General features: G+C 45.0%; 1 protein-coding gene across 4 annotated transcripts; it reads right to left on the bottom strand.

Annotated features, from left to right (window-relative positions):
• Positions 1 to 224: 224 nt before the first annotated feature.
• ZBTB2 (zinc finger and BTB domain containing 2) lies at positions 225 to 23,858 on the bottom strand. 4 transcript variants are annotated; one of them, XM_027056635.2, is made up of 3 exons: positions 23,724 to 23,855; positions 8,481 to 8,665; positions 225 to 3,014 (listed from the first exon to the last, which is right to left on the bottom strand). In XM_027056635.2, the coding sequence occupies exons 2-3, from the start codon at positions 8,651 to 8,653 to the stop codon at positions 1,643 to 1,645; spliced, it is 1,545 nt and encodes a 514-aa protein (XP_026912436.1). In that variant the 5' UTR covers positions 8,654 to 8,665; positions 23,724 to 23,855; the 3' UTR covers positions 225 to 1,642. The 4 variants fall into 4 exon arrangements, with proteins under 4 accessions (XP_026912436.1, XP_026912437.1, XP_053078069.1 ...); XM_027056636.2 differs by lacking the exon at positions 23,724 to 23,855 and adding an exon at positions 23,191 to 23,320; XM_053222094.1 differs by lacking the exon at positions 23,724 to 23,855 and adding an exon at positions 8,791 to 9,602.
• Between the last annotated feature and the right edge of the window lie 3,918 nt (positions 23,859 to 27,776).

The following is a 27,776-nucleotide window of genomic DNA, read 5'->3' as shown; positions in this document are numbered from 1 at the left end:
ACTGTCCATAGCATTTTTGGATACAGTTGACTTATTTGATTCCCACAATATGACGATCCACAATTGCCACTGTCTTCGTTTTACAGATGTCGAAAATGCTGCTCAAGTTAGGGGACCCGCCCACGGTTCTGCAGATGGACAGAGAGAGGCAGCAAAGAGAGGCCTTGGTCTCTACTTCTCCTGCTTTTTGGGCAGACGAACTGATACACAGATAAAATAAAATGCTCACTTAATTAAATGTTTATTCCATGAAAGTATGTATAAAAACTTACAAATCTGCGAACTCAACTATACATGAAACAGGATGACGGGATATTCAGTTTTTAACATATACGTACAGCACAGCTATGAACTGTTTTTCCCTTTCCCCTTCGGTCCTTATTTCTGGCTCCTGTTTAGTCCTGTGAGACCATTCTGTCATTGGCGTAAGGAAAGGTTCGTGGACACAGTTTACTGCTTTCAGGCCAATGGAGGAAATTTCAGGTGTTTAAAAAAAAAAAAAGTGGAGACTAACATCAAAATCAAGTTGTTTTTTGGGGTTTTTTTTTTTTTTTTTTCCAATCAGCAATTAGGCGTTTTTGTCCTGATTTTTCTTTGCCATTTTTGATGCTTCAACAAATGTTGCCAGTAAACTATTAGCATTAACTTTTAAAGTCATTAAAGTCACCACATGCTTTGCTCACAACTTCCCCTCTAGGATCCACGTTCCTACGTGCACACACTGATTTGAAGCAGCTGGTTGGTGCTAAAACAGATTTAACACTGGCAACTGCCGGAATAGCGTGTCATTTTCTATTCAGAAAGACAATCTACTGCACAGGACTTTCAAATCTGATTTTTAAAACAACCGACAGATTTGTCAGAAACTGAAACAGAGAGTTTTGTTACTGTTCAACTTTGAAAGAAGCCAGCAATTAGCTAAGGCATGTGCATTAATTCACCTGTTTATAGCAAATACCCACACATTTTCTCTTACAAACACACACAACTCACAGCTTTGTCATGTTCTATCCAAAAATTAAGATTGCCATCACATTATTACTTTTTCTCTTTTGTGTTCTGTTCAAGTAGATTTCTTAGCTAATGATTTTTCTCGACTGGACATAATCTCAAAGGATGCATTCTGAAATAAGACACCTGGAGAATAAATACTGAGAGTGTTTTCTTGGGTTAAAAGTTTCCCCCACACCTAGATTTTGCATAGTACACAGCCCAGCTGTATCTCTAAGAAGCATGCTGTATTTTCCAACACTTTCTGAGAAGGAAGACTTCTTACCCAGGGAAAGTCATAATTCTAGCTTACCAAATTACATTCTAGTTGTTGTGTTTTGTTAACAGACCCTTCATTAGTTCCAAGTTTGCTTTTAAATCATCTAAAACGTCTCAAAATCTATTTGAGTTTATAAGTACTACTGACCATTATCTTTCCAATATCCCCTGAATTAAAGTAAACATGTTCCAGGTTGATAATGCACAAAGCCTTTACGGAGGAAGGGCTGGGGTTGGGGAGGAGGGGGTGAGGTGGACAAAGGGACCAGGGACCTGTTTGTATCATGCCATGGAGAACTACAGTTCTGAATTGGGGCAAGGGAAAGGAGACAGTATCTGTAAAAACGACAGTTTTTAAAAAGATAGGTAACATTCAGTCTAACAACACTGTTTCCTGTTCCTTTTTGATGGAAGCTAACACTGGGTGGTCAGGTTCCGTTACTTCTGCGTCCCCACTGCCCAGCAGAATGGACCGCCCCTCGTCCAGGGCGAAAACGTCCGAGTTCTGGTTTTGGCACGAATGTTTAACAACCTCATTGGGAGTGGAGAACGTTTTGTCACACAAGTTGCATTTGTAGGGTTTGTTGGTCTGTACCAACATGTTGTCCATCTGACTCCCTTCCTCAAACGTGCAGAGTTCCAGAGTCTGTTTGTCCACCATGGTGTACGTGTCGATGCTCTGATTGAGGCATACGTGCCGGGCAGCCTGGTTGGCCCTGCAAAAACTCTTGTCACAAGTGCTGCATTTGAAAGGCTTCCCGGTGTGTATGTACATGTGCTCCCTCCAGTGGCTCTTCTGGATAAACTTTCGGCCGCATATCGTGCACTCATACTTGCGTCTCTTTACCTCCCTCTCTTGGTCCGCCTGCTCCAAGTTGTCAATGTCCGCGATGTCCGAGGGCGGGGGCGTCTCCGAGTGCTGCTGCCCGTCGATGATGGGAGAGTCGGAGATGTGCTGTAGCTCACTGTCACTTATCATCCCAGCCTCAGGCACTTCCATGGTGTCTTTGCCCAGGTCGGCTGCGTTGCTACAAAGAGACAGGGGCACGCGGCTTTCTCCCGGCTGGCTGGACGTGAAAGGTACGCCGGTGTGAATCTGGAGGTGTTCCCGCAAACTGCTGCGGAGGGTGAAGCGCCGGCCGCACAGGTGGCAGGCGTAGTACTTGGGAAAGCTTCCGTTCCTCTTCATGATGCTCGGCTTGACGTGGGCTATGGTGAGGGATGCGGGCTGTTCGTCGGACGAAGAGGCTTCCAGATTGGTCTCCTCCCCAGGGGGAGGGGGAGGCACGGGAGTGGAAACCAGTTCTGGAGACAGCGAGGTCTGCAGGGGATCCGAGGGAGTCAGATGTGTCCGATTCACCTGGGCCAGATTGGACGTCAGCTGAGACAGCGGTGGGGCCTCGGGCACCTGCTCCTGGCTCATCCTGGAGGTCTGCGGCCGTGGGTCTCGCCCGAGTTTCTCGGGTGCCGAAGCGATCTTGGTGGCTTGTCTCAGCTGATGGTCTGCAATCTGAATGCCGTACAAGGAAGAGGCCAGCGGGAAAACTTGGTCGGGATGAGAAAAGGCTCCTTGGCTGGCCAGGCTAGCTTCTTGGATCAGTGGGTAAGCGTGCAGAAACTTGATCCCCTGTTCTAACCGAACGGGATCAATCAGTTGAGGCGCCATCTTTCCCGTGTACATCAGATGTAAGAGATAGCTGAAAATATCTGGCTGTATGTCAGTTGGTTTCAAACGGACACACTCACTGAAAGAAACAAGTGAACAATTTGTAAGGAAATGTCAACTCGCGTCTCCAATGATAACATGAACTCTGGAGAAAAAAAAAAAAAGGCAAATGAAACGAGAACATTCCCCATTTCTTACTGTTAGTGTTTCGTGAAATGGAATACTCAAGGGAGATAACTGGCACCTATGTAATTTAATTATATTAAGAACAGAGAGAAATACGATAAGTAGATTTTCGAGGACTGGGAACCAAAAAGTTCACGTTAAAGAAATATGACATCTTAGCCCCTAGACTCTTGAAGAAGTTTTTCTCCTCATAATCTATGTACATTTCTATCATATCACACTATATTTTTATGTAGGACTCTAGGAGATCTTTGGCTAAAAGTCTTGGCAACCTCTATTGACCCAGTGCCATCCAGAGCTCAGCAGGTGATTTTTCAAAGTAAATCAAGCAATCTACCCGATAAGAAAGTTTCTTCGTTTGTAAAATGACATGGGGGGTGGGGAGGTGTGCGGACCTGGGCTAGAATGAACCAGTGCCTGAGAGCAACACAACAAAAGTGAAAGAAAAAGAAAACCTGACTCTGTTTGTGCTCTGCAGCTCCCTGATCTCCCTCCAGCATGGAGGAGGAAGCACCGTTAAGAGATGGAGGTACATTCTAGCTCTACTGGGGCCGGATCACCTTCCCAGTATTGCTAGATTGCATCACAAAACAGTTCGGGGACAACTTACCAAAACATCACCATCACCATCACCAGAATTACAACTGGGGTTCACAGGCATTATCTCATTAAGTTGCCATTAATTCTCATTTTACGGATGAGGAATTGAGGCTCAAAGAGATTCCTACTTTGCTCAAAACCACACAGTTAGTAAGAGGGTCTAACTAAATCTTGGTCTAATTCCAAACCCGTGACACCAAAATTGTGTAGAGCATGAAAACAATCCTATGTGGCATTTAAGGCAGATCTGATTATTCCCATTTGACAGATCTGGAACCTGAGATCACCAAAAGTTAGGTGATTTATCTGAGACACCTAAAGCAGATAGTGGCATTGCTGATTTTCTAACTTTTAGACGTTCGTGTTTGCCTCATTCCAGAAACATCATTCTGGTCAAGCAACTATACTCAAGTCCCAAAGAACTCTTCCTAAACCATCAGTAATGACAGAAATTCGAATGCATCATTAGAAAGCAATGATATCTATCTATATATTATGAGGTATGTGCTATCATCCACTCAGTGAATTATATTCTACAGACAATATAGACAATGCATTTTCAACTTCAAAGGCAGCTTCCCTGAATGCCGTTAGAATTTATAATCTGTTTTTTTTTTTTTTAAGTAACCTTCAAGTCCAGTGCACAGCCCATCACGGGGCTTGAACTCATGACCCTGAGCTCAAGACCTGAGTGAGGTCAAGAGTCAGACGCTTAACCAACTAAGCCACCTGGGCACCCCTGATCATTTTTTTTTTATTATACCACTTACTATTATAACTTTTTGTCTCCTTTAGCTGTTTATCTTAATAATAAATATTTTCCAACATGCTAAAATAATAACAGTATACCTTGCTCTTCCAAATTTAACATTTTATTCTATTTTTTTAAAGGTGACTGTAATAGCAATTTATGACACAACAGATTTGAATAATTGCTGTTTTGCTATCAACGTGTGTATATTTCAAGATGAATGCATACAATAGTCATGTGAAAAACCTCTGACTACAAACTATGAAAAGTCAAAGAATAAAAAGTGGCAGCACTTTAGCAGCAGAAAGAACAGAGCTTATGTGATTCTATTTTTTAAAAAGACACACAGATCACTCACTCATCTTCCTTTGGAGTCTTTTATAGTGCTTTATTTATCTTCCTTTAAATAGGAATGCAAACACAGGCGGTCTTCCCTTTAAGCACAGGGCGACTGCCAACAATACTGGGTGTATACTGGGATGCCTTTAGGTGCTCTAGGGAAGTTCAATATTCAAAACAAAGCTACAGGGATCATGTGTGGGGAATACTTTAGTCATGCAAACAATCCCCTCCGAAATCGAGAACGGGGAAACCATAGGCCTTTAGAGTACAAAGTACTCCCAGGAGACTATAGGGCACCCTTGTTCTGCCAGGATGGAATGTTCCTCCAGGCAGAAGGAAGGGACCCCTGGCTTCCCAAAAAGAAAAGGAAAGGGCAGAAATCCAAACGGGGGCAGCATCTGGGGGCAGCATCTGTGAGCGGGAACTACCAAGCAGGGCCTCTTTCCATCAAAATTTTGTTACAAGTTTTGTCATTTCCCCTCATTTGTTATTGTACAGGTTGTCCTCTGTCTAGTGCCACAAAGGGTGGTGACTCAGCAGAGCTCAGATTTTAAAGAATTGTGTGCAGTCTCTCTCTGAAGGCAAGGAAGAAATGGGGCTGGGAGACCCAGCCAGGCCGGAGGGAGAAGGGCCCCAAAGTGGCCCACTGGGCTGGTGAGGACGCACCAGGGAGAGGGAGGCGGGGAATCTCTGGGAGTTCATGCGGCGCCCAGGGAGGTTCCCAGAGACCAGCTCTCTTCATTTCTTGACTTTTTTTTCTTGAAGCAAAAGTACACATGCACACATATACACATGGAGACCCTTAAAAAAAGTTATTTAAAAAAGCTCCTTAGGTCACACTGCAGCCATCTCTCTGACTGCTTTCCCTTCCAGGCAGCTAGACCTCTCAGCTTGCTATGGGCCAGACTTCAGTCATTTCCAGGTCCTTCTGGAAGGACATAGCTCTCCACAAGATAATTACACCTATGTGGTCTGATTTGCAGATGTCTGCTTGAGACAACACTGTTACGGGAAAAACATAGTTTTAGCACAGCTACGAGCCCTTCATGCAAACTTTCACCGTAATTCAGTTTTAATTTTTCCTTTACTAGAATATCAAAGTAAAAGATGGGCTTAATGAACTTTGGAAATAAGGAATTTTAAATAATGTCCGACCTCATCAGGAGGTTGTGCTTAGCAAAACTTGCCCCTCTGCGGTTTTACTTTTGGGAGCTCTATGTTTGTAGCTCTACAAGATTTAAAACTTCCCAGAGTGCTGCACACGAGACAGAGATATAGCTAGTGGTTCTACAGGCATTAAAACACGATTAAACCAAGCGTGCAAAAAACCGTATTCTCAGTCCACCTTTTGGGTAGTCAGGTGGCTGTTCAGAGCAACCTTGCAAAAAAGGCCTTGGTTTAAAAGCGTGCCTCTGGCCTTCGACCAGGGTTTGCTTGGTGTCCATGAGAAATGTCGCGTGCCTCCTCCAACAACAACACTTGATTGCTTACATTTGGGACTCCTATCCACACGGATCCCACATTTCCTTGTTACAAAGGCATTTAATTGCCCTACATTTAAGTTTCTTGCATCTATTTAAAACTCATTATATTGTATTCTTTTACTCCCCCAAATGAAAATCTTCCTCCTTTCAAGACAGTTTCATTCATTGTGTGGAGACTTCTAAGTACCCATTAGTTATGAAGTCTCCATGTCCTTAAAAGGGAACATCCTTAGTGCCTGAGATAAAGCAACCTCTGCTTGCCATTATTCCTATTGTTTCCCCATTCAGCTCCCCCAGACATTTAACAAGTGGCTATTATGTACAAATACCGGACCTATACACTGGGGCTTTCAAAAAGATTTGTAAAACCCAGTCTCTGCCCTCAAGAAACCTACAAAAGAGGAGGGGAGAGAAATACACAAAGAACAACACAGGGAAAATGCGTGGATCTTGCAACGGGCAAAAATAAAGTGATAGGAGATGTGGGAGAGGAAAGAAGTGGCTTTTGATCACTTTGGATGGGGGGGGGGGGCTGGGCTGATGGAGTGGAGTGGCCTGGTGGGAGGGGCAGTCCCAAAGGGGCTTGGAGGTCAGGCTGCCAGCCTGAGGGGCCTTGAAAGAGAACAAGGAATGTGTGTGCTGTTTTGATGTGTGGAGGCGATCCTGCAGGTTTGTGATCAAAGAAGTAACACCACGGAGGGGATTTCTGATCCAAGGCGTCCTATAGTCAAAGCACTGTTCAGAAATATTAATCTCACAGTCGTGGAAAATGATTAGGAAATGGAAGGAAGTGAGAAGGGGAAGGAAAGGACTAATGCAAAAGGGGTGTGAGGGAAACATGGCTCAGGGGACCAGAGGATAGGGTTTTAGAGCGATTTGAAGAACAGGTCACCTGGAGATCAACAGGGAGGTCAGGGAACGACCCAGAAAAGGCCTAACTCCGCTTCAGACCGGCACATAACTCCATTCAAGCCCACGAGCGGCCAGCCTCACGGCCTTGAGAAGCAGAGTTCTGGAGGACACAGAGAAAGGTCAAGGCCAGAGCTGTAAACTGGTGGTTTTCAGCAGAGGCAAAATCCAGGAGCACTAGCAGCTCCCCTTGGGGTAGAGTGCATATGGAAAGAAGCATGGAGGGCCCGAGACCAAAACTCAGCACAGCTCCCAGAGGGCAGGAGAACGGGACATTCTGCATTGTCAAAGCGCAGAGAACAACCCTGAGAGGAAGAAAACAGTAGGCAGCAAATGCTGCCTAGGACTGAGGCTGAGATGCCAGAGGCTGAGAGAAGAGCCGTGGTTTTGATCAAGAGGTGACGTTTGAGAAATGATTTCGGTAGAGATGGGGCAGACGCGGCGGTGGCAGCGGGGACGAGGGGTGGGGGGCGCACGAGCTAGGCTGCGGATCGCCCTCTGAACACTTCCACAGTGAAATAAAGGAGAAACTGTCCTGTAAGTCAAGTAGACGCCACCACTGGGTGTCGGGGGCGTGGATCCTTCGGGGACTCGAACGTGGGGAAAGAGCGCGTGGTGAAAAGTACAGAACAAAAACGTATAAGAGGCGGGATCTGGTAGCACGACGCTTGGAGGAAGATCCCTTTTCCTTGGACATCCAGGGTCCTCTGCTCCGAGGCAGGAGAGATGGGAAGGAAAAACCAAGCAGAGATACGGAGGGAGATTGAGATGTTTTAAGAAAAAAAAGAAGGAAGCTGGGGAATTCATGCCCTCAAGCTTCCCATTAGACTGGCAGACCAGGATAAAGATTGGGAAAGGCACGGGGTAGGGGGGGTACTCAGGGGTGTGGGGGGAGACTCGGGGGTGGGGGTGGGGGGCCAGAGGAGTGGGAGAAAGGGATCCAGGAGGCCGCTGTCGATCCTGCTGTGCAGGGGACACCCAGCCAGGGTCCGGGGAGCTGGGGTGGGGGTGGGGTGGCAGGGGTGGGGGCCGCGCGCTGCTGAGGGCTTGCCGGTCAGGGATTCTCAATGGCTACTGAAAGCATGAGTAACCAAGATGAGCAAGGTTGGCAAGTGAGGTCACGAGGGAAAACTGGGAGCCTGGGAGCCTAGGATTCCAGGGAGAGGAGGTGAGACCCATGGTCTGGATGGGCAAAGAGCAGGTTCAGAGGGAAAGAGGGCCATGGAAGTTCAGCGTCTACAGTCATTAGATTATTATCAACCACGTTAGTTACCTGGTCTGATGGACAAACAACATCTTAAAGTAATTGGAGAATGAAGCAAGAACTGATTTGTGTGCCTTGAAGTACACATCGCCGATGGCAACCGTGCAGTCACACAGGAAACCAAACTCTCGCTGAGCGTTTAACTGTTGCAGGAGAATAAGTCCATGGTTGGCCAAATCCATTTTTTTAAAAATCTGCAAAGCAAACAATTTTTTTTTTAAGAAAGGTGATTCACAAGTAAGTATGTGTCCTTTTTTACAGTCACCGACAGTAACGATCACAGCTAACGTGTCATGCTAACAATGTTACGTAAACTCACTCAGTCTTCGCAGCAGCCCGCTGAAGTAACTCTGTCTTCACTTCCATTTTACAGATGATGACACTGACCGTGAATCGGGGGATTACGTGATCTGCCCACGAAACGGACTCAGTTGTCTGCTCTTGGGACAGCCAACACCCCCAGATCCGCTAGTCTTATAGTTTAAGATTCCAAATGCAAATTTTAACGACCTATCAGAAACTGTCAAAACTTCCACAGAGACCAATTAAGGTGCTGGGGTGGGGCCACAGCAGGGTACAGTGAAGATCTCACTAAACTGGGGCAGTTTTCCAGCTCCTACAGTGTGGGCAGGGCTGCCCCTGGCAGTGATACAATTACTCCCCTGGATGCCTGCACTCCCGGAGGCAGGACGGAGGAGGGTGCTCTTCTCCCTTTTTTGTGGAGGAGGAATTGGCCTTTGAGAGGTGTAAATAATTTGCCCAGGCCATCTAGCTCCAACGCAGGGGAGCCAAAATTTAAATCTGCGTGTTCTGAGTCCGGATTCTAAGGTCTTCATTCCTTACACTTCACCGTAGCAAACCACTTGGCCTGAATCTATCTCCAGCAGGGGAAGTGCCTCCAAAGGGGACGGTTCATCAAATCAGGAGACTGCTCCTTTCCCGCAAAGAGTATTTATAACAGCTCACTACACACAGATCAGCTTTATACCTAACAGTAGACTCAATGTTATAAGCAGCGAATGCTTTCTCTCTAAGACTGTGAATGAGCAAAGTTGCCCACTCTCAGTACTGAACATAGTACTGGAAGTTCTAGCCACTGCAATAAAGGAAGAATGGAAATAAAAGACAGACACACACACACACACACACACACACACACACACACACACAAGAACTAAAACTGTCCTTATTTCCAGATGACATTGTTGTTATGCAGAAAAAAATCCCATGGAATCTACAAAAAACCGCCTGGAACTAATAAATGAGTTTGGCAACACCACGGACAGGCTAGAAGATTAACATGAAAAAGTCAATTGTAATTCTATACACTAACTTTGAACTTGTGGCCACTGAAATTAGAAATATAATACCATTTACAATCACTCAAAAACTGAAATACATATGTGTCAATCTAACAAAACATGTATAGGACTAACAAAACATGTATGTTGAAAACTATAACGCTGAAGGGAAAAAAAATCAAAGAATATCTAACAAAATGGAAAGATGTACCGTATTTACAGTTAGGAAGGCTCAGTAAGAACATAAATTTTTCTCAAGTCTGTACATAGGTTTGACACAATTCTTATTAAAATTCTAGCAAGATTTTTTTGTTGCTATAGATAGGGATATTGTAAAATGTATAATGTTAAGCCAAAGAAACCAGAAGAGCTAAAATAATTTTTTAAAAAGAATAGCGAATTGGGATGAGTCAGCCGGACTTCAGGATGCATCAGATAGCTACAGTGTCCAAGACTGTGTGGTATTGTCGAAGGGACAAACATGCAGACCAGTGAGACAGAATGAGCACCCAGGGCTGATGAGCATCCACACGAATACATGCAACTGATTGTTGACGAACTCACAAAAGCAACTCAGTGCAGGAACAATCTTTTTGACAAATGGCGTAGATAAACTGGACATAGACCAAAAAAAAAAAAAAAAAAAAAAGAGCCCTGACCTAAGTTTCATACCTTCTATAAAAATTAACTCAAAATGAATTACAGACTCCAAGGTAAAACACCCAACTATAACTTTCGGGGGAAAAAATGGGAGAAAAATCTTAGGGATCTAGCATTAGATACAGAGTTTTTATACCTAACATCAAAAGTATAATCCATAAAAGGAGAAAATGGTAAGTCGGATTTCATTAAAATTAAAAATTTTTGTTCTGTGAAAGGTCCTGTTAAAAGAGGCTGAAAAGGCAAGCTAAAGACCAGGAGAAAAATATTTGAAAACCTTTGCAAACCTTTTGACCAAGGACAGGTATATAGAGAATATGCAAAGAATTCTCAAAACCCAACAGGAAAAAAAAATCTATTCAGAAAATAGGCAGTAGGCTTGAAGAGACATTTCACCAAAGAGGATATGCAAATGGTCCATAAACACATGAAAATATTGCCAACATCATTAGCGATTAAGGAAAAGCAAACGAAAACCACGATGAGATTTCATTATAAACCTATCACAATGACCAAAATAAAGTAATGGCAACACCAAATGCTGACAAGGATGTCAAGGAAGCAGACTCTTCAAACACTGCTGGGGAGAACGTAAAGTGGTGTAGCCACTCCGGAAAAGAGCAGTTTCTTAGAAAAACTCAATATGCAACTACCGTCCTACCAAACAATTATGCTCACGGACATCTATCCCAGAGAATGAAAACTTATGTTCACACCAAAACCTACCCGTGGATATCCACAACAGCTTTATTCCTTCCTCATAGTCAAAAACTAGCAACAACCCAGGTGTCCCCCAGCGGATGAACAGTTAAGCAGTGTGGTATGCCCACACCACAGGAAACAAACACAGCCAGCAAGGAGAAATGAACTACTGATACGTACATATAGCAAGGTGGGTGAATTATGCAGAGGGAAAAGAGCCAATCCCCAAAGGTCACACACTGCATGATTCTACGTATTTAACATTCTTCAAGATCATAGGAACAGAGAACAGATTAGTAACAGAGCGTGAGGGGAGCAGGAGGGAAATGCGTTTGGCTTCAGAAGGGCGACATGAAGGATCCTTGTGATAGGAATGTTCTGCAGCTCAACTGTGTCAACGTCAGCACCCTGGCCGGGATGTGGGAGCACAGTTTAGCAAGTAGGAAACTCAGTTTACTGTAAAGGGCTTGCGGGATCTCTATTATTTGTTGCAACTGCACGTGTATTTATAGTTGTCTAAAAATAAAAAGTAAAAAAAAAGAAAAACCCACCACACATCAATTAATTAGCCAGATTAATAAAAAAAAAAAAAAAGGATAACTATGATGTTTAACTACAGAATTGGGAAAGCTAGTTTGGAGAATACATGATCGTGATCAATAAGCTTTTAAAAAAAACAGACCATGGCAATTCTTACTAAGCTGGTACTGATCTCCCCACTCTCCTTCCTGTTCTAGGGATGATCTGGCAGATTCAGAAATTAACAAGTGTTACCTGAAAGGAACGAACGAGACGGATCAATACCGTAAGAGACCGATCAGGTCACAAGGCAAGACTGGAGGATGTCAAGTCTCGTGTTTTCTACCCAGAGTTACATCCAAACATGAAAGGCAGGAGGGGGTCACTTAAGGCTGCAGCAATCTGGGTACCCAGACCTACACCGTAGGCTCAGTTATACGTTCAAATCTGTGGAAAGCATCAGGACCTTCGTCCCCCAATATTTCCTGTGCAGGGGAAAGCGCTAAGATTAGGAAGGGGACACAGAAAACGAGGCCTGGGGTTCAGGATGAAAACAAGAGACGGTGCCAGGTTGCAGGGTGGCAGGGACTACAAAGAAACATCACTCGAACCTGACCTCCACCAGGATATAACTTTTAGAAGCTCACCTTCAAGGCTGTTCTCTGAAAAGCGCCAGACGACTTCCTTTTCCATACTACTAACCTGCCTTTCTCTACAAGAAAGTATAATACACCTCGAAGAGCAACCTGCGAACACTACTTCACGTGTTCTGTCTCTGATCATGGTTCCCTACATGTTTAGGTGGTTTCAGGTGTCATTCACGGACAGACAGAAGCTTCAAGTGCGAGAACATATTACTGTTTATTTCTTGATGATGATGACAAGAGTGGCTGTTATTTACGGAGTGTTTCCTTGACCATTCATTTCCATATGCTCTTCGTTTAATTTCATGCTAAGGTATTTGAGGTATTACTGCTATTCGTATTCTATATATGAGGAAACAGGCTGAGAGGTTAGCTGATTTGCCCTTGATTATAGAATCAGAAAGCACAAGAAGTGAGATTTCAACAGGGTCACTTGATTTGCTGGGACGTGCTATGTGCAAGTATGTTTACAATTAATCGGAGATATTCTTATATTCTCTTATAACATGATTAAACAACATTTTTAAAAAATGTTTATTTATTTTTTGAGTGAGAGAGCAGGCCGGGAAGGGGCAGAGAGAGAGAGGCAGACAGAGAGAATCCCAAGCAGGCTCTGTGGTTTCAGCGCAGAGCCCGACATGGGGCTCGAACTGCGAACCGCGAGATCGTGACCTGAGCTAAAATCAAGAGTCGGACGCTTAACCGACTGAACCACCCAGGCTCCCCTCGGAAATATTGTTTTTATCGCTGCTTTTAAGTATATGTACTTGTTACGAGAAATTCAAAGATCACGGACACACAATAGTGAGTTGTCCATCCACCAACCCCTCCGCCACTTTCTCCACACTCTGGCCACACTGGGTATTATGGCCACGTCTTTGAGAATCTTTGCCAAATCCACGCTCATTTTCCTACCTTCTGTGGATTTAATGATGAGAGGAAGTATATTTTTGTGTTTATTGATCATTTACATTTCCTCCTGCATTCCCCTCATGAGCTCTGCCTGGTTTTCAATCAGGTTGTTTGTCTTTTTATTGATCTGTAAAAACCCTTTGTAACGTAATAAAAATGAGCCCTTTACCGCATGCCGCTAATATTTTTCTCACTTTCTTTTAATTTTGTTTTACAGAGATTTCTGACATATAATTTTATGTTTTAATGTCATCAAACTGATCAGTGTTTGACAGGACTTTGAAGTTTTTGTTCTTACATTAATGGATATACAGCCTCTCCTTCCATAGAGCAAAAGGTAGGGCTTCTCATTCCACAAACAAACGTATGTTTTTTTTCTTTAAGACCATAAGAATTAAGCCATGAGAAAACTATGAGACGTTTCTTTTTTTAAGGGAGTCTACCAGTTACTTTAGGATCTCAATTTAGAGATCTCCTATTCAATCTAGAATAGGAAACAAACTGAACATGTCTTTTACAGATAGAGGGAAGAACACATGTACAGGGGTCTCAGGGATGGGAAAAAAACCAAACAAGAGGAGGGAAAATGGAAAGAATGTTCCAAATTCACATAGGAAACACAAAACCGTGTACATTTTTAAAAATCGTACTTCAGAGACCAAAGAAACCTTTCTCAGGGAGAAAAATAAGACTCCGCCCTAGAGTCTCAAACATGTGAATGAGTCCGAGAAGACAGAGTGGGGGGGGGGTCCCCAAGCCTGGGGGCATCTCAGGCAGTGCCCCCCAGCCAACAGCACTGCCATCTGAAGTCTTTCCTCCTCAAGGCCCCTTCAGGGCCATTTCCATGCAGCCTATGCTGCACTGGCTGAGACGGCACATCTTTTATGGGGGGGGGTTCTGGTGGAGGTCACCCTCCCTTTGTGGAAATGGATGTCTGCTCTTCCCTTCCCACCAACTGCTGACCAGCAGCATCACTCCTGTGCCCCCACCCCCCACCATTCCCCACGCTGAAATGGCTCAGCAAGGTCACAGAGGACCTCTGCTCCCCAGCCCCACAGAGTATGCTTACTCGACCTCTCTGCGGCATTTAATACCCTTCCTCCTGCTCCATAAATACTGTCTTGGGCTCTGAGGCCACTGTGCTTTGGTTTTCTATCACCTCTGCCTGTTCTATTTTCATCACCACCAAGGACTCCTCTTTTGCTGATGCCCCTCTGCCTTTTGTCCACAGTCTGCTTCTCATTCCGTGGACTCCCTGTGGGGATCCAATCCACTTCCGCTGGGCCAAACCGCAGCACCCCCTCAATTCAGGATAGGCAAGACAACTCAAGTCCCCCTTCCCCTCACCCTCATCTCCCCCCAAAGACAACAAAAGCCATGGACACAAACCTACTCCTTCTGTATCCCTAGCTTAGTGCACGGCACAGCCATCCACTCTTTGACCAAGGCAGGGACCTCCACTCCACTTAGGGCCTCACTTCCCTCACTCCTCAGTCAGTCACCCGGGGCTCACCGACTTCAACTCCTTACCCCCACCACCTTAGCTCTGCCTCCCTACTCATCTCTTCATTTCTAGCTCTTGCCCTTGAATCCATCCACAGGGAAGAGCCAGGATGATCTTTCCAAAGGTCAAATCTGATGTTACTAACCAGCTTAAAATCCTTCTGCGATTCCCTACTGCCTTTAGGATGAAACCCAAATTCTTCAGCACCGCCTGCCCGGCCCTGCATGACCCAACCCCTGCTTAACTCTGCACAACATACTCTCCTGCTGATCCAAACTAATGGTTTCCAGACTTTACGATTTCACAGACCTACTAAAAACCAATCAACCAACCTCAAAACTAGGGGTCCAACAGTATCAGTCCCTCTTTATTCTGCAAGAAAAGTCATAAAATATTCACATAACCTGTAGGATGGGGGACTTTTTTTTTTTTAATATATATATATATTTTAGAGAGAGAGTGAGCATGCAAGCAAGGGAAAGGAGCAGAGAGACAGAGAGAGAGAGAGAGAGAGAGAGAGAGAGAGAGAAAGAATCCCAAGCAGACTCCACACCTAGTGCAGAGCCTGGAGTGGGGCTCCTCAATCCAATGACTGTGAGATCATGACTAGAGCCGAAATCAAGAGTCAGATGCTCAACTGACTGAGCTACTCAGGTACCCTGTAGGACGGGGGACTTCTAAATATAAATGGGTAGAAAAGACATAAGGTCAGAATACTTTTCTGAAGGAAGAGTTGTTGGCACTATATTCATTATAGGGAATAAATTTTCTCATGCACAAAAAATTACTACATGAAATTTTATGACATTAAATTGTGCCTGGTTCTTTTCTTGATATAAGGTTATCTACTTGATGATCTTTATGAAGTGATCAAGTATACAACTTGTTCGGAAATTCAAGCATCACCAAAAGCCCAGTTTCATCTGAATATGTTAATGATCATGGAGACAAAGTGATGTTATTTCGCTCACTTCAGAAACGCTGGATGAAATGAGATAAAGCTGAAGAGGGGCATTTTTCTTTACAACCAGAAGGTCCAGAAGCCCAGACCAATCTTGGGCTCCCAGCAGTTTGCAACACTCCCTGCTCAGAGGCCTCGCTCTCAAAGCTGAGTTCAGTCCTGATTTTATTCCCACTGTCAGGAAAGGAGGCCCGTTTGAAGGGGGCCTTAGAACCTCTGTGCCAGACCTTCGAACATGCCACCTCCAGAGGGACTCACCACTTACCGCCCCCCAGCCCCAGCCCTATTAGTCTTCTGCAGAATTTCCGGGTCCTTAAGATCAGGAAGCTCTCCTTCCCTCTGGAGCACCTGTGAACATGCCAGTCTACTTATGTCTGCCTGGTGCTTCCAGAAAGCCAGCATGGAGTTCTATTTATCATTTATTACTTTATTCCAAGTACCTAGAGTATTGTCTGATGTTTAAAAAAACTATATGTTTGTTAATAACTATACGTTCAGAGAGAAGAATGTTGAGTGCCAGACATGGCTTGGCCTCTGACTAGCTGGGTGCTGTGTGGGAAGTTAAATTTCTGATGATCCTAGACTAACCTAAAAAGTCACATCAATAGAAAGGGAGCTATATTTTAGCAAAAGTTTTTGATTTTTTTTTTTTTTTAAGTAGGCTTCATACCCAGCATGGAAGCCAATGTGAGTCTAGAACTCATGACTCTTAAGATCAAGACCTGAACTGAGATCAAAAATCCAATGCCTAACTAAGTTACCCAGATGCCCCAAGTTTTTTATTTTTAAAGTTTATTTATTTATTTTGAGAGAGAAAGAGAGAGAATGAGAGCATGCACGCATGAGAAGGGGAGGGTCAGACAGGGAGACAGAGAATCCCAAGCAGCCTCCTCGCTGTCAGTGTCAGCACAGAGCCCAGCGCGGGGCTCGATCCCACAAACCACGAGATCATGACCTGAGCTGAAACCAAGAGTCGGGCGTTCAACAGAATGAGCCACCCAGGCCCCCAACCAAGTCTTTTATTTGTAAATGTCACTTCATCCTTCTTCATGAACTTCAGAACTTCAATTAAGTTCTGAATAGTGCTTTATACTTTACAGTATACTCTTTACACTCCTCATTTAATCCTCAACAATACCATGGTATATCATTTCCTCGCTATTCAGTATTAATTATAATATTAATAACCATAGCACTAATAATTAATGACCACTTATTATGTACCAAGGACCAATTACCCTCTCTCCAGAAGGAATCTACCAGAGTTAGAAAAGTTAAGTAACTTGCCCACATGTAGGCCAGCTCCTAAGACGCAGATCTGGGAAGTCGTCATGCTTTTGGTGAAAGCCTTCTGAGGTGCCAGGCACAGTGGATGCAAGGGTATGCAGAATACAGACAGAGTTCAAGGGGGGAGAATCGAACAAGTACACAAATGTACAATGTGAAGAAAAATATAAGGCACTGGGGTCCAATTTGGGGGTTGGAGGTCAGGGAAGTCTTCTGTGAGGAGACCTTGGTTAAGCAGATATTTGAAGAAGAGTTAACTGGGCAAGGATGGAGTATTCTGGGCAGAGGTCAGCATCTGCAAAGGCCCCAGGACACATGGGAGCAAGATGCAACTGGGGAACTGAAGGAAGGTCCGTGTGGCTGAAGGGCAAAGAGCCAGAAAGGAATAGGCTAGGTGAAGTTGGAGACTCAGGTCTTCTTAAAGATTTCGGTTCCTATCTTAAGAGCAACAGGGAGGCACCAGAGGGGATTTTGCAGCAGAAGTGACAGGATGGCCACACTGCAGGTGGGAGTGGTGAAGAGCCAGGTGAGGGGAAACCTTCCCATGGTCTAGAAGAGACAAGACAGACTGGGTGGTGGCCATCAGGATGGGGTGAGAGGGACAGGATTCGAAACGTAGTTAGAAGATAAAAACTCAACGGAATCGGTTGGTGAGTTAGAGGGAGGAGGGTGGGGGAAATTGAGGTGTCCAAGATAACTCCTAGATTTCTCGCTTGTGTGACTGGAGAGATCGTGGGGATTCCCACCAGGAGAGGGAAGACAGGCAAAAAGGCAGCTTTATGGGGAAGATCGCGAGGGTTATGTTCAGATGTGCTGGGACCAAGATACTTTTGAGATGACCAAGGAGAGGTGTGAAGTATACTTTGGTTATATTGGTCTGGAGCTCTGAAGTCCTGCTGTGATTTATGTCTTAAGAGTCTTTGAAGAAGCCGGGTGTATCTGACTCCAAAAGTCACAACATTAAATTACTACATGATAGTTCAGAGAGGTTATGACGGCAAACAGAAGTCATCTGAGCCCTGGTCTTCCGGGTGTAAATTTCACACGTTTTCCTCTGTACTACTTGGCTCCACAGATCTGTCACTAATTAATCCTAGTCACCCAGGGCAGACATGAAATCTGACATGAAACTGAAGACCTATATAAAGCCCTCAACCAATTAACACTACAAATGGAACTTAAAAAAAAAAAAAAAACTAAATAAAAAAAATCATTTGTCTTTCTTAAATCAGAATAGTGAGCAGAAAGGCACTGAACAAAAGTGGAGATGGAGAGGGGAGACCATTCTTAAAAGTGGGTTTTCGTAGAATGCCTTCTTTATGCATGTACATGTGTACAAAGTTTTCTTTTCCTTAAGCAAACTCAGAGGGTGTAAGACACATGTGGAAATAAGTAAAAAACACTTTCCAGAGCTAAGTATAAATGACCGTTTATATAATTTAATGCCTCACCACTGTTTCCCACACTGATAGTGCGACACTCCCTAGATGTGGAAGCTTTCAGCTTCCAGCACACAGCAAAGGTGGAGCTGATCCTTACGGAAGTTACTCATCGTTTGGAGGTGCAGCTGAATGGGACAAATACCATCATATTATGTTTGACAACCCAAGTTCCTCCTACGTTTTCAGTATAAGGAGAGAAGACCAAAACAGCGCTTGGGAACTGATGACTCACTTTTTGAGGATAATAGCTCTCCTAAGATACTAAACACCACTTAGACTACCCATTTCAAGGGCACTAAAAGGGTCCTCTCAAGTCCTTAATTTTATTTAAGTGAAGCATAAATGAATACTGTAATGCACAGGACACATCAGTAACAGAAAAAGCACTACCCACAAGTAAGATTGATTCTTTCAAGTAGTTCAGACCACTTACCATGATGAAAAAACTGCTTTTTCAATTAGTATTATTAATAATTAATATTTAGGGCCTATAAAGTAAACCTGAATGGGACTAGTCATTTGAATTTTAATGTTTTTAAATTGTATCTCAAAGCTAGGAAATGTGTCTTAATTAGTTGTGGTGACAGGTTGATGTATTTTTCTTAACATTTCTTTAGTCAAGCCTCCTTGACGGTAAATAGAAAAAGGTGGGACATAAACTAATCAATAGCTCTTATTTTGAATTTGAAAAACATTGAATTTGTAAGAGTTTGCCTTTTCAATTACGTGTTGCTGACGTTACCATTGGAATTAGTTTTTAATTTCTAAGTGAAGGTCAGAAGGAGGTAGTTCCGGGATAGGCTGTGTCAAGGAGCCACAAATCAGAGATTTACAGCTAATAAAGACTTGATATTAATTAAAGTGATAATTCTAAAGGCATTATGCTATAATCAACTTTAAGGAAACCTACATATGATCACACAGAATTGAAAACTTAATTTGCTGTTTTTACAAATCTCTGTAATAGAAGACAACTGGATTCTGCATTTACTCTGCCTCTCCACTTACTTTGTTGTGATATCTTTTTTGGTTGAATATCAAAGAAAATCCAACCTCACCCACATATGCAGTTGGAAAGGGAAATATTTTAATAGCTTTTCTAGGTGATTGTGGACATTTTTCTTTGATACTACACCAAAACTTGGTAAGTTGCAGTTTCTTGCAGTTTAGCTGTGCGATCTAAAAATACATAATGAATGAAAATTTCCTACTCTAATGGAAGGAAAGTTCATTGCTCTATCTTGCTCTTTTAACAGATCTTTTACCTATGCACAGTTTTTAACATCACCCATCGGTCACTGGAAAATGTCAGCTCATCGAGTTATGCAGATCTTTCCAACGTTGACCCATTTTATCAACAGCTAAAAAGGCTAATCACATCTTATTATTAAACAAGTTGTTTTGACCTCATGGAACCCTGAGGGGGTCCTGGAGATTCACTACGGTCTGTAGAACACACTTAGACAACCCCTTTCAGAAATTACTCTGGGGCTCAGAGAATCTAAGCATCTAGGTAGGCATGGTGTAGAACACAAATATACTTTGAAACTATTCTCAGATGATTCTTATAGTTCATCCTTGCTTGGTGCAGAGCTTAGGCGTGTACAGAATTTAATGGAACTATACCTCTTGTAAAGTAAAACCTCTTACAAAGTAAAAAGAACCATTTTGTGAGTAGTCAGATACATAAAAATGCTTTATAAGTTCCTGTCTTTGCACACTGGGCTTTCTTGAAGTCAGAAAGTTATATGATGTGTACCTCATCCACATGAACTGGGAATTATGTGCTTGAGTGTAAATACTAGCCCCTAACTTGGCCTTCATAACAGAAAAAAAAAGTCCTAAAATATCCTGGACTGCCAACTCCTGGTTCTGCGGCTACTGGCTCCGTCTCTCAATGGCATATTGGCATTGTAAAACACTAGCTCTTATTTGCTATTGATTCAAAGTAATATTTCAATTATTTAAGTTTCATTTGCTAATAAAAATATAACTTAACTTGAACATAAAAAAGGCTTAGAAAGTGTTCTCGAGCTAATGCTTAGAATGTTTATAATTTTTTTTCTTTGGGAAAATAAAAACTCTCAATTACTTTTTAGGTTTTCAGAGTCATACTTAGCGACCATAAGGAATTAGGAAAAGGGATAAATTCCCTTTTCTGCCGTGTGCACTCTGAAATTTATGGTAAAGTCGCCAGCAGACCAGCAGTCCTTCCTTTACAGTGACAGGCTGGAACCACACTACTTCCTCAATGTTCCAAGTTGACTTCAGGGAAAGGCCAGCGGGCCTTGGAATGCAGCACTGAGACAGGTAAGAGATGGCAGGTCTCCAACTGCAAAGCTGATCCCCAGCCAATGCCACATACCTGCCTTAGAAGCCTCCTTTACTTTCTACCTCTAGGTCTGGAATTCTCAAGCTGGGGAAAGCGCATCCCACTATTCCGGGACATGTAGCGTTTACAAGGCACATCTTAAAAGGTCAAGGTGGATAAAACTTTATATTTTACATAATTTTTACATTAAAAAGGTATAGATCTTTGAGGACAGTGCAAAGTTCATATTGACCTTTAAAAACTTGAGAGAGGGAGACAATCTGAAGGAGGCTCCAGGCTCTGAGCTGTCAGCACAGAGCCTGACCCTGGGCTCACACTCACCAACAGTGAGATCATGACCTGAGCCGAAATCAGACGCTCAACCAGACGCTCAACCGACTGAGCCACCCAGGCGCCCCCATATTAATCTTTAAGATAAAAAAGAAATTGTCATCGTGGACCTAAAACATGCACAGTGTTTACTCTGCTGCTGGAGTATTTCAGCAGAAGTTTGCAGAGCACCATTTATTTACACCCTCTTTGAGAGAAGCTTTAAAACTGGCAAGTGGTTGGGCTATACAGTACAGCAAAGTTTTAGGGGCGGTTTATCTGTTCCCCTTTCATGGTCTTCTCCACTACTATTTGTGGCACTTAATACCACTGGTATAAAGTTGTGCTTTGAGATCTTACCATGGTGTCAATAAACAGGTCAATTCTTTGGCTAGAAAATAACCTACAAACCACAAGTTTATTGAGAAATGCCCAGTTTGAAGGAATGCAGTATTAGAACTTTTTTTCTCAAAAATTACCTTTTAACAGTTTGAAAACACCCTGCATGTACATCCTATTATTTAATAACGGCCTGTTATTTAAACTGCAAAATAAAATCTATTTGAACAATGAATGTTGCTTTGTAATAAATCAGAGGACTTAAAATGTCTCAATTCTGATTTCCTATTGAAGCTTCAGGCCTCTCAAACTAAAATGCTAGTGATATGTACATCCTGCTCCCGTGCTCCGTCAGGGTCGACATAGATGATCTGTCCTAAAAAGGACAGTGCAGCCCATTTAGGGAAACCCAGAGCACCCCGGAGCTCCGTGTGAGCCCGTGAACTCGTAATTCTGACCTTTTTTATGCTTTACTGCAACAAAAACTTATAAAAATGAATAGAATGGAAACACACACACTAAGTGGGACCATTGTATTTGATGAAGAGCAAATGAACACTGCAGCGGTGGGGCGGGGGTAGGGGGTATTTCCCTAAGGCATAATTAGGAGTTCAGCAGTTCCAAGTTCTCGCAGTCAATTGGCCTAGCAAAAAACTGTCTGCATTTTCATCCGGCCCAATCACTTTCTTGCCTGCCCTGCTACCCTTGCTTTCCTATTGCCTCCTTTCACTACCAGCTAAACGCGACAAAAGCCTTGCTTCCTAAGCACCTATGCATTATCAGTTCTCTTTTTAGCCTGTTTAAAAGATCAATGGTTTGGGGGTTCCGCTACACAGGAAAAACGCCTCGGGCCGGGGAAGCAGCCTCCGCGCCCCCAAGCTCCCCTTCTCAGAGCCCTGGGGCGGAGGAGTGGGAGACGAGGGCCGCGATGGCCGGGAGCGCGGCTCTGACGCCGGTCCCACACCCCAAGGCAAAGCAGCCAGAAACCACAGCGCAGCTCCGGGGTAACCTCGGCCTCAGCGGAGGCGCAGATTGCCCGTGGAGCGGAAGCCCGAGCCTGCCGGCCTAACGCGCCCACACCCGCAGCCCGGGCCGCAGCACTCCACCCAGGCGGCGCCCAGGAAGGCCTCCATCCACCCCGCCCGCAGGGGAGCGGCCCAACGGCCGCGGCGTCCTGCCTCGCCCCGCCCCGTCCCGGGGGGGGGGGGCGGGGGCCCGGCCGGGGGCGGGGCCGGCTAGACCGGCGGGGGCCCGACGGGCCCGGGCGCCGCGCACCCCGGCCCCGCCCCCATACCCGAGGGGCTGAGGGAAGGGGAGGGGAGGGGCGACGCACTCCGGCCACGCCGCACGCTCTCCGCTTCCCTCGGTCCCGCGTGCGCGCGCGCGCTCTCCCCAAGTCCCGCGGAGTTTAACACAATGCCGACGCCTACGCCGTGCGCAACGCCCCGGCTGGCGCAACAGCTCCGGCGCCGGGGGCGGGGGGTGGTCAGACAGGGCCAGGGGAAGAGCGCGCGCGAGAGCCGAAGACAGCGCGAGACCCGAGGAGGCCGGAAGCGCGCGTGCGCGCCCCCGCCCGCGAGCGGGGAGGCGGAGCCGCAGCAGTAGCGGCAGCAGCTGTAGGAGCCGCTGCAGCTGGGAGAAGCGCCAGAGAGGCCGGGCCTGCTCCGGTCGGACCGGATCCCTCCCCTCCCCCTCCGTCTCCGCTCCCCTCCCCCAAACCCACTTCCGCAGCTCGCGGCCTTGCCGCCGAAGAAGCAGCGGCGGCAGCAGCAGGAGGCGGCGGCGAGGCGTCGGAAGGATTACGCACCTGACGGGCCCGCCTCTCAGGGCTCCAGCGCGGGACGCTCACCGGCCGCCGCCGCTCGGGACGCACTTCGCGGTGGCGGCGAGAAGGGAGGGACCGGCAACGGGGAACGGAACGCGAATCGCCCCCCTCCCCTTCCTCCCTCCCTCCCTCCGATCCGCCGCCCGCCCTCTCGGCTTCCGTCCCCTCCCCCTCCCGCAAAGCCCCGGATGGAGCCGCCGCCGACTCGCCGCCGCCTGGCTCCGGGGGATGGTTTTGTCAGGCGGCCAGAGCCCCGGCGCCAGGCGCAGCCGCCCCCGCCCCCGCGGGGCGCCCCTGCCCTCGCTTCCCAGAACTGGGTCCCCGTGTGGTCCGGGCCCTCCGCCTGCCTTCACCCGGAGCCCCGGGACGGGGGTCATTCTTCTTTGTTGCCACCGTTGGTGCCGGAACCGTTTGCGAGCTCCGGTGGCCCCCGCCCCCCCTCCGCCTTCCCGGAGCCCGGGCCGGGGGCGGCACGTGGGCACCGGCCCCGGGAGGTGGAGGCGTTGCGTGCTTACCTGTCGCCGGTGCTGCTGCGGCGGGGGGTGTGGAGGAGGCACCGCTGGGCAGCCTTGGCCGTGCTCTCCCCGCCGCCGCCGCCTCTGCCTCTCGCTGCTGCTGCTGCTGCTGCTGCCGCCGCGGTCGGTGTCTCCGGCGCGGCGGCGGCGGCGGCGGCGGGGCTTTTCCTGTCCGGTTACGTTAAGGTCACATGACCGAGAGAGCGGAGCGACTAGTGCAAAGAGGCTGAGAGCGGCTCCCGCCGGGGGGGAGAGGCGGCGAGAGAGCAGTGGCGGCAAGAGCCCCCTCCGCCCCCCCCCAGCCGCCTCCCCTCCCCCCGCCCGCCTCCGCCTCCTGCTGCTCTGCCGCCGCCGCCGCCGCCGCCTGCAGCACTAACTACACTGCCGCTCCCACCCAGGCTCCGCTCTGCTCCAGCCAAACTTCTGCAAACCATGTGCAGCCGAGGCGAGGAAACTTCTCTCCACCTATTGGGGCTGGAGGCTTGAGTCACTAGCCCCGTGTTTACATAAAGTGTTTAGGTAGGATAATCCTGGAGATGCTCTGGGCAGGGATGCAGAACTGCTCCGGATCCTTCTTGCAGGCGTCTGCTTGACATCTCTCGGCCAATACTTTTGTCCTTTATTTCCCGTGTAGCATAAGTTTTAAGACTTGAAAAGGAATGGACTTGAGAACCAGGGAGAAACTTGTAAATCACTAATAGCTGTTTTTCACCAGTGGAATTAAAAAGTCATACCAAAGTAGATCTGTTTGTGGTGTGTATCAGAGAGGTATAAGTGCTTCCTTAAACAAACTAGTTGAGTGTGATGTCAGACGTTTCTGTTAGGATGAATTTGATGCTTATTTCAGTAATTGTGTTTTTTGAAGCGTTCGTCCAAAATCAGTTTGCAAAGCACTTTTGTTACTTGAGAACAGTTTACTTTCTTGTTAAGTTTTGATCTCTCGGGTACTGTTAGATTGGATTTAGAGTTAGCCATTCTGTTAATTTGGAGGTCCTGAAACAGGTAACGTGGCAGGCAGGGGACTTAGATTCTCTGGTGGTCATTTTTAACATTTTAAGTTTTGTTTTTGTTGCCATTTTGTTAGAATTTATATCTTTGGAAGTACCGTTTAATTTCTTGAGGACTGGATTTAGTGATTTCTGTATTTTACATATCTAGGCTTTTGAAGACTTAAGAATATGGCTTGATTATTAAGGAACTGAAGGCAGCAGTTTCCAGGACACTCTTTGGTTCTAAGGCATGCAATTTGGTTATAAGCTCCTTAATTTGATGTTGAACCTGTTTTGGTTTACAGAGCCAGCCTTAGCACATTGCCCTGGCACATAGTTTCCAAAATATTTAAGGCAAGCTTAATACCTTAAGACAGTTAACATTCAGAAGTGTCCCTCACCCCCCCCCCGCCCCCAAAAATCTGAGTTTGATTTAGTAATCCAGTTATACCCAGAGCTACTGATGACTAATTTCTTCTTTGAAGATTAAATAAGCAGCTGTGTAACTTTAGTGGTCCAAAAGTGAATAATAGATTTCATACATACCTGCCTTGAACTTTCTTGTTCTTTGATCAGCTAGATAAATGACTTGAGTGGTTAAATGTCTGCCTGCAAAACCAAATTCTGACCCTGATATATAAGTATTTCTAGTGCACTAACACATCAAAGTTGGCCTTCAGATTGGCACGCCAGATTCCTTGGATTGGCTGTGCAGTGGAGATTTGTTTCATCTTATTGAGAAACTAAAGTGGTTCTGATTGGTAGACAGAGTTAGAAGTCTTTCAGTTCTTAATTCTTTTAGACCTTGACTGAACTTCCAAGTTTATGGTCTCATGGAATACTTACAGTGGAGAGTGAACTGACTTAAGGGAAACTAAAGGAAAAAGTGGGCTAAACTGATGGCTGAAGTTTTAGATTAGTTTTAACCATTGTGTCTAGAGTAATTGGCCTTGAGTCTCAAAGTAATTCTTTATTCTTAAGACCAGTGAATAGTTTCCCAGTACTGTACTCTTATATAGTTGTATGGAAATGAACCAGGGTTATTCCTGAAACTCTGGGTCTCATTCCTAGAGAAAGTGCTGTCAAGAACATCCTAGTTTTCTCTTCAAGAGCTGCTGTTCTGGATTTTAGAACAGGGCTGATTGGCTGCTGGTTCTCTCAAGGCATAGGCATGTTACTTGAATTTTGCGAACTTATTTTGATTTTTAGTCACCAGCATAAAGTAATAGCGTTATAAGGAAAGCTGTGCAAATTATATCTGCTTTCTATAACTTGCTGAAGTAGAAACATTTAGGTGAATACATAGGCAGAGGTTGGGGAAAAAATAGTCCTTGCAAAGAAGGACTAATAGTGTATCTCAGGATTGGGTTAAGAGAGCTGTCAGTCTGGTTGTGAGAGAGCCACAAATGCCCTGAGTAGTAAGAAAAATAGAAGTTAAATCATATGTTGAGTGCTTATGTACTGACTTATTTTGGTATTTTCAAAATAAGTTTGGGAAATTAGGAGTTCAAAAATAGTTTCACACATTTCACCTCAAAGAAAATCACAGTGTAAGCAGATAATCTAAGTGGATTCATCAAAAGTGAGTTATGCATAAATATTCTGCAGTCATGTGCTGCTGAAAGTTTTGATGTGTGTTATGCTGAAATACAGTCAGAAGAATATGCACTTGCTTGTGTTCTGAAGAGGATAATTTCAGTGAGACTCTGACAGTGGTCAGAAAGCAATTTAATAGTGCTGTACTTAACCTTTTTTTTTTTTTTTTTTTTTTTGGCCAAAATTTGTGAGTGCTCAAGTGGAAGATGGAATTTCCTTTAACACTGATAATAAAAGTAATAGAGGAAATAATAGATGTGGGTAGATCCCAAAGCAGCTTTTTCCCTATATAATTTCATGAAGGATGTCCTCCCAGGTAACCTTGAATTAGGAAAATGACATGCTTTTTACATGCTATTAAGCCTACCATGCCTTCTGTGTTTTACATTAAATTTAACATCTAAGTCAGATAAGATGTATTTTGAAAGTGTCTTATATTTTGTTGGTTTGGTTATAAAGTTTATAGGAAATGCTTATTTTATAGTTGGTTGTTATTGAGACCATTTTCCCTCAAGGATTCCTGATACTTTAGGGAACTTTTTGTTTTGCTATTAGTGTTCGCTTTTGTGTTTTCTCTTCTCTTCTCTTCTCTTCTCTTCTCTTCTCTTCTCTTCTCTTCTCTTCTCTTCTCTTCTCTTCTCTTCTTTCTCTTCTCTCTTTTCTTTTCTTTTCTTTTTTCTCTTTCCTCTTTCCTCTTTCCTCTTTCCTCTTTTCTCTTTCCTTTCATTTTATAGAGTGTGCAAGTGGAGGAAGGGCAGAGAGAGGACAGAGGCTCCGAAGGCGGGGGGCTCTGTGCTGACAGCAGTGAGCCAGATGTGGGGCTCAAACTCATGAACCGAACTGAACTGGGAGATCGTGACCTGAACTGAAGTCAGATGCTTAACTGACAGCCACTCAGGTGCCCGGCTTTTGGGTTTCAGACCTTTTTGATTACAATCTGAAGATGGTACACACATATATGTAAAATTTAAACAGCCATCAGGAAATAGTACTTGATATTTTGAGTTATGTAATCCATTCTACCTTTTTTTTAAAAAGTGATTGTGGTGGTCTAAATTGATTTCATCAGCCACCAATGAATCTAAGCCCACTTTTTGAAAAAAAACTGGTAGAATAGTTTTCTTGCTGTTACAAATTACCCCAAGATTCATGGCTTAAAACAGTAAATATTTGCTTATCTCTTAATGGTTTCTGTGGATCAGGAATCTGAACTAGGTTAGCCTGGTGGTTTTGGGTCAGGGTCTTTCATGAGGTTACAATCAAGATGTTCACCGGGCTAAAGGATTTGCTTCCAAGGTGGCTCACCCTCTGGCAGGTTAATGCTGGCAGTTGGTGGGTCTCAGTTCTCCCACAGACTGCTTGAATGTCCCCACAACATGGTGGTAGTTTGTTTCCCTCAGAGCGAGGGATCCTAGCTAGAGCAAGAAGGAAGCTACACCACTGCCACATGCTGTTAAAGTTAAGTCCA

This window comes from Acinonyx jubatus, chromosome B2 (assembly GCF_027475565.1).
Source record: "Acinonyx jubatus isolate Ajub_Pintada_27869175 chromosome B2, VMU_Ajub_asm_v1.0, whole genome shotgun sequence".
Lineage (NCBI taxonomy): Eukaryota > Metazoa > Chordata > Mammalia > Carnivora > Felidae > Acinonyx > Acinonyx jubatus.
Note: the sequence above shows the minus strand (reverse complement) of the source record. Positions and strands in the feature narration are given on the sequence as shown.

Coding starts and splice junctions, on each gene's coding strand:
- ZBTB2 (XM_027056635.2), bottom strand. CDS start 8,653: ATGGATTTGGCCAACCATGGACTTATTCTCCTGCAACAGTTAAACGCT. Junction 3,015..8,480: donor TTGTTTGTCCATCAGACCAG/GTAACTAACGTG, acceptor TGTTTCTTTCAG/TGAGTGTGTCCGTTTGAAAC.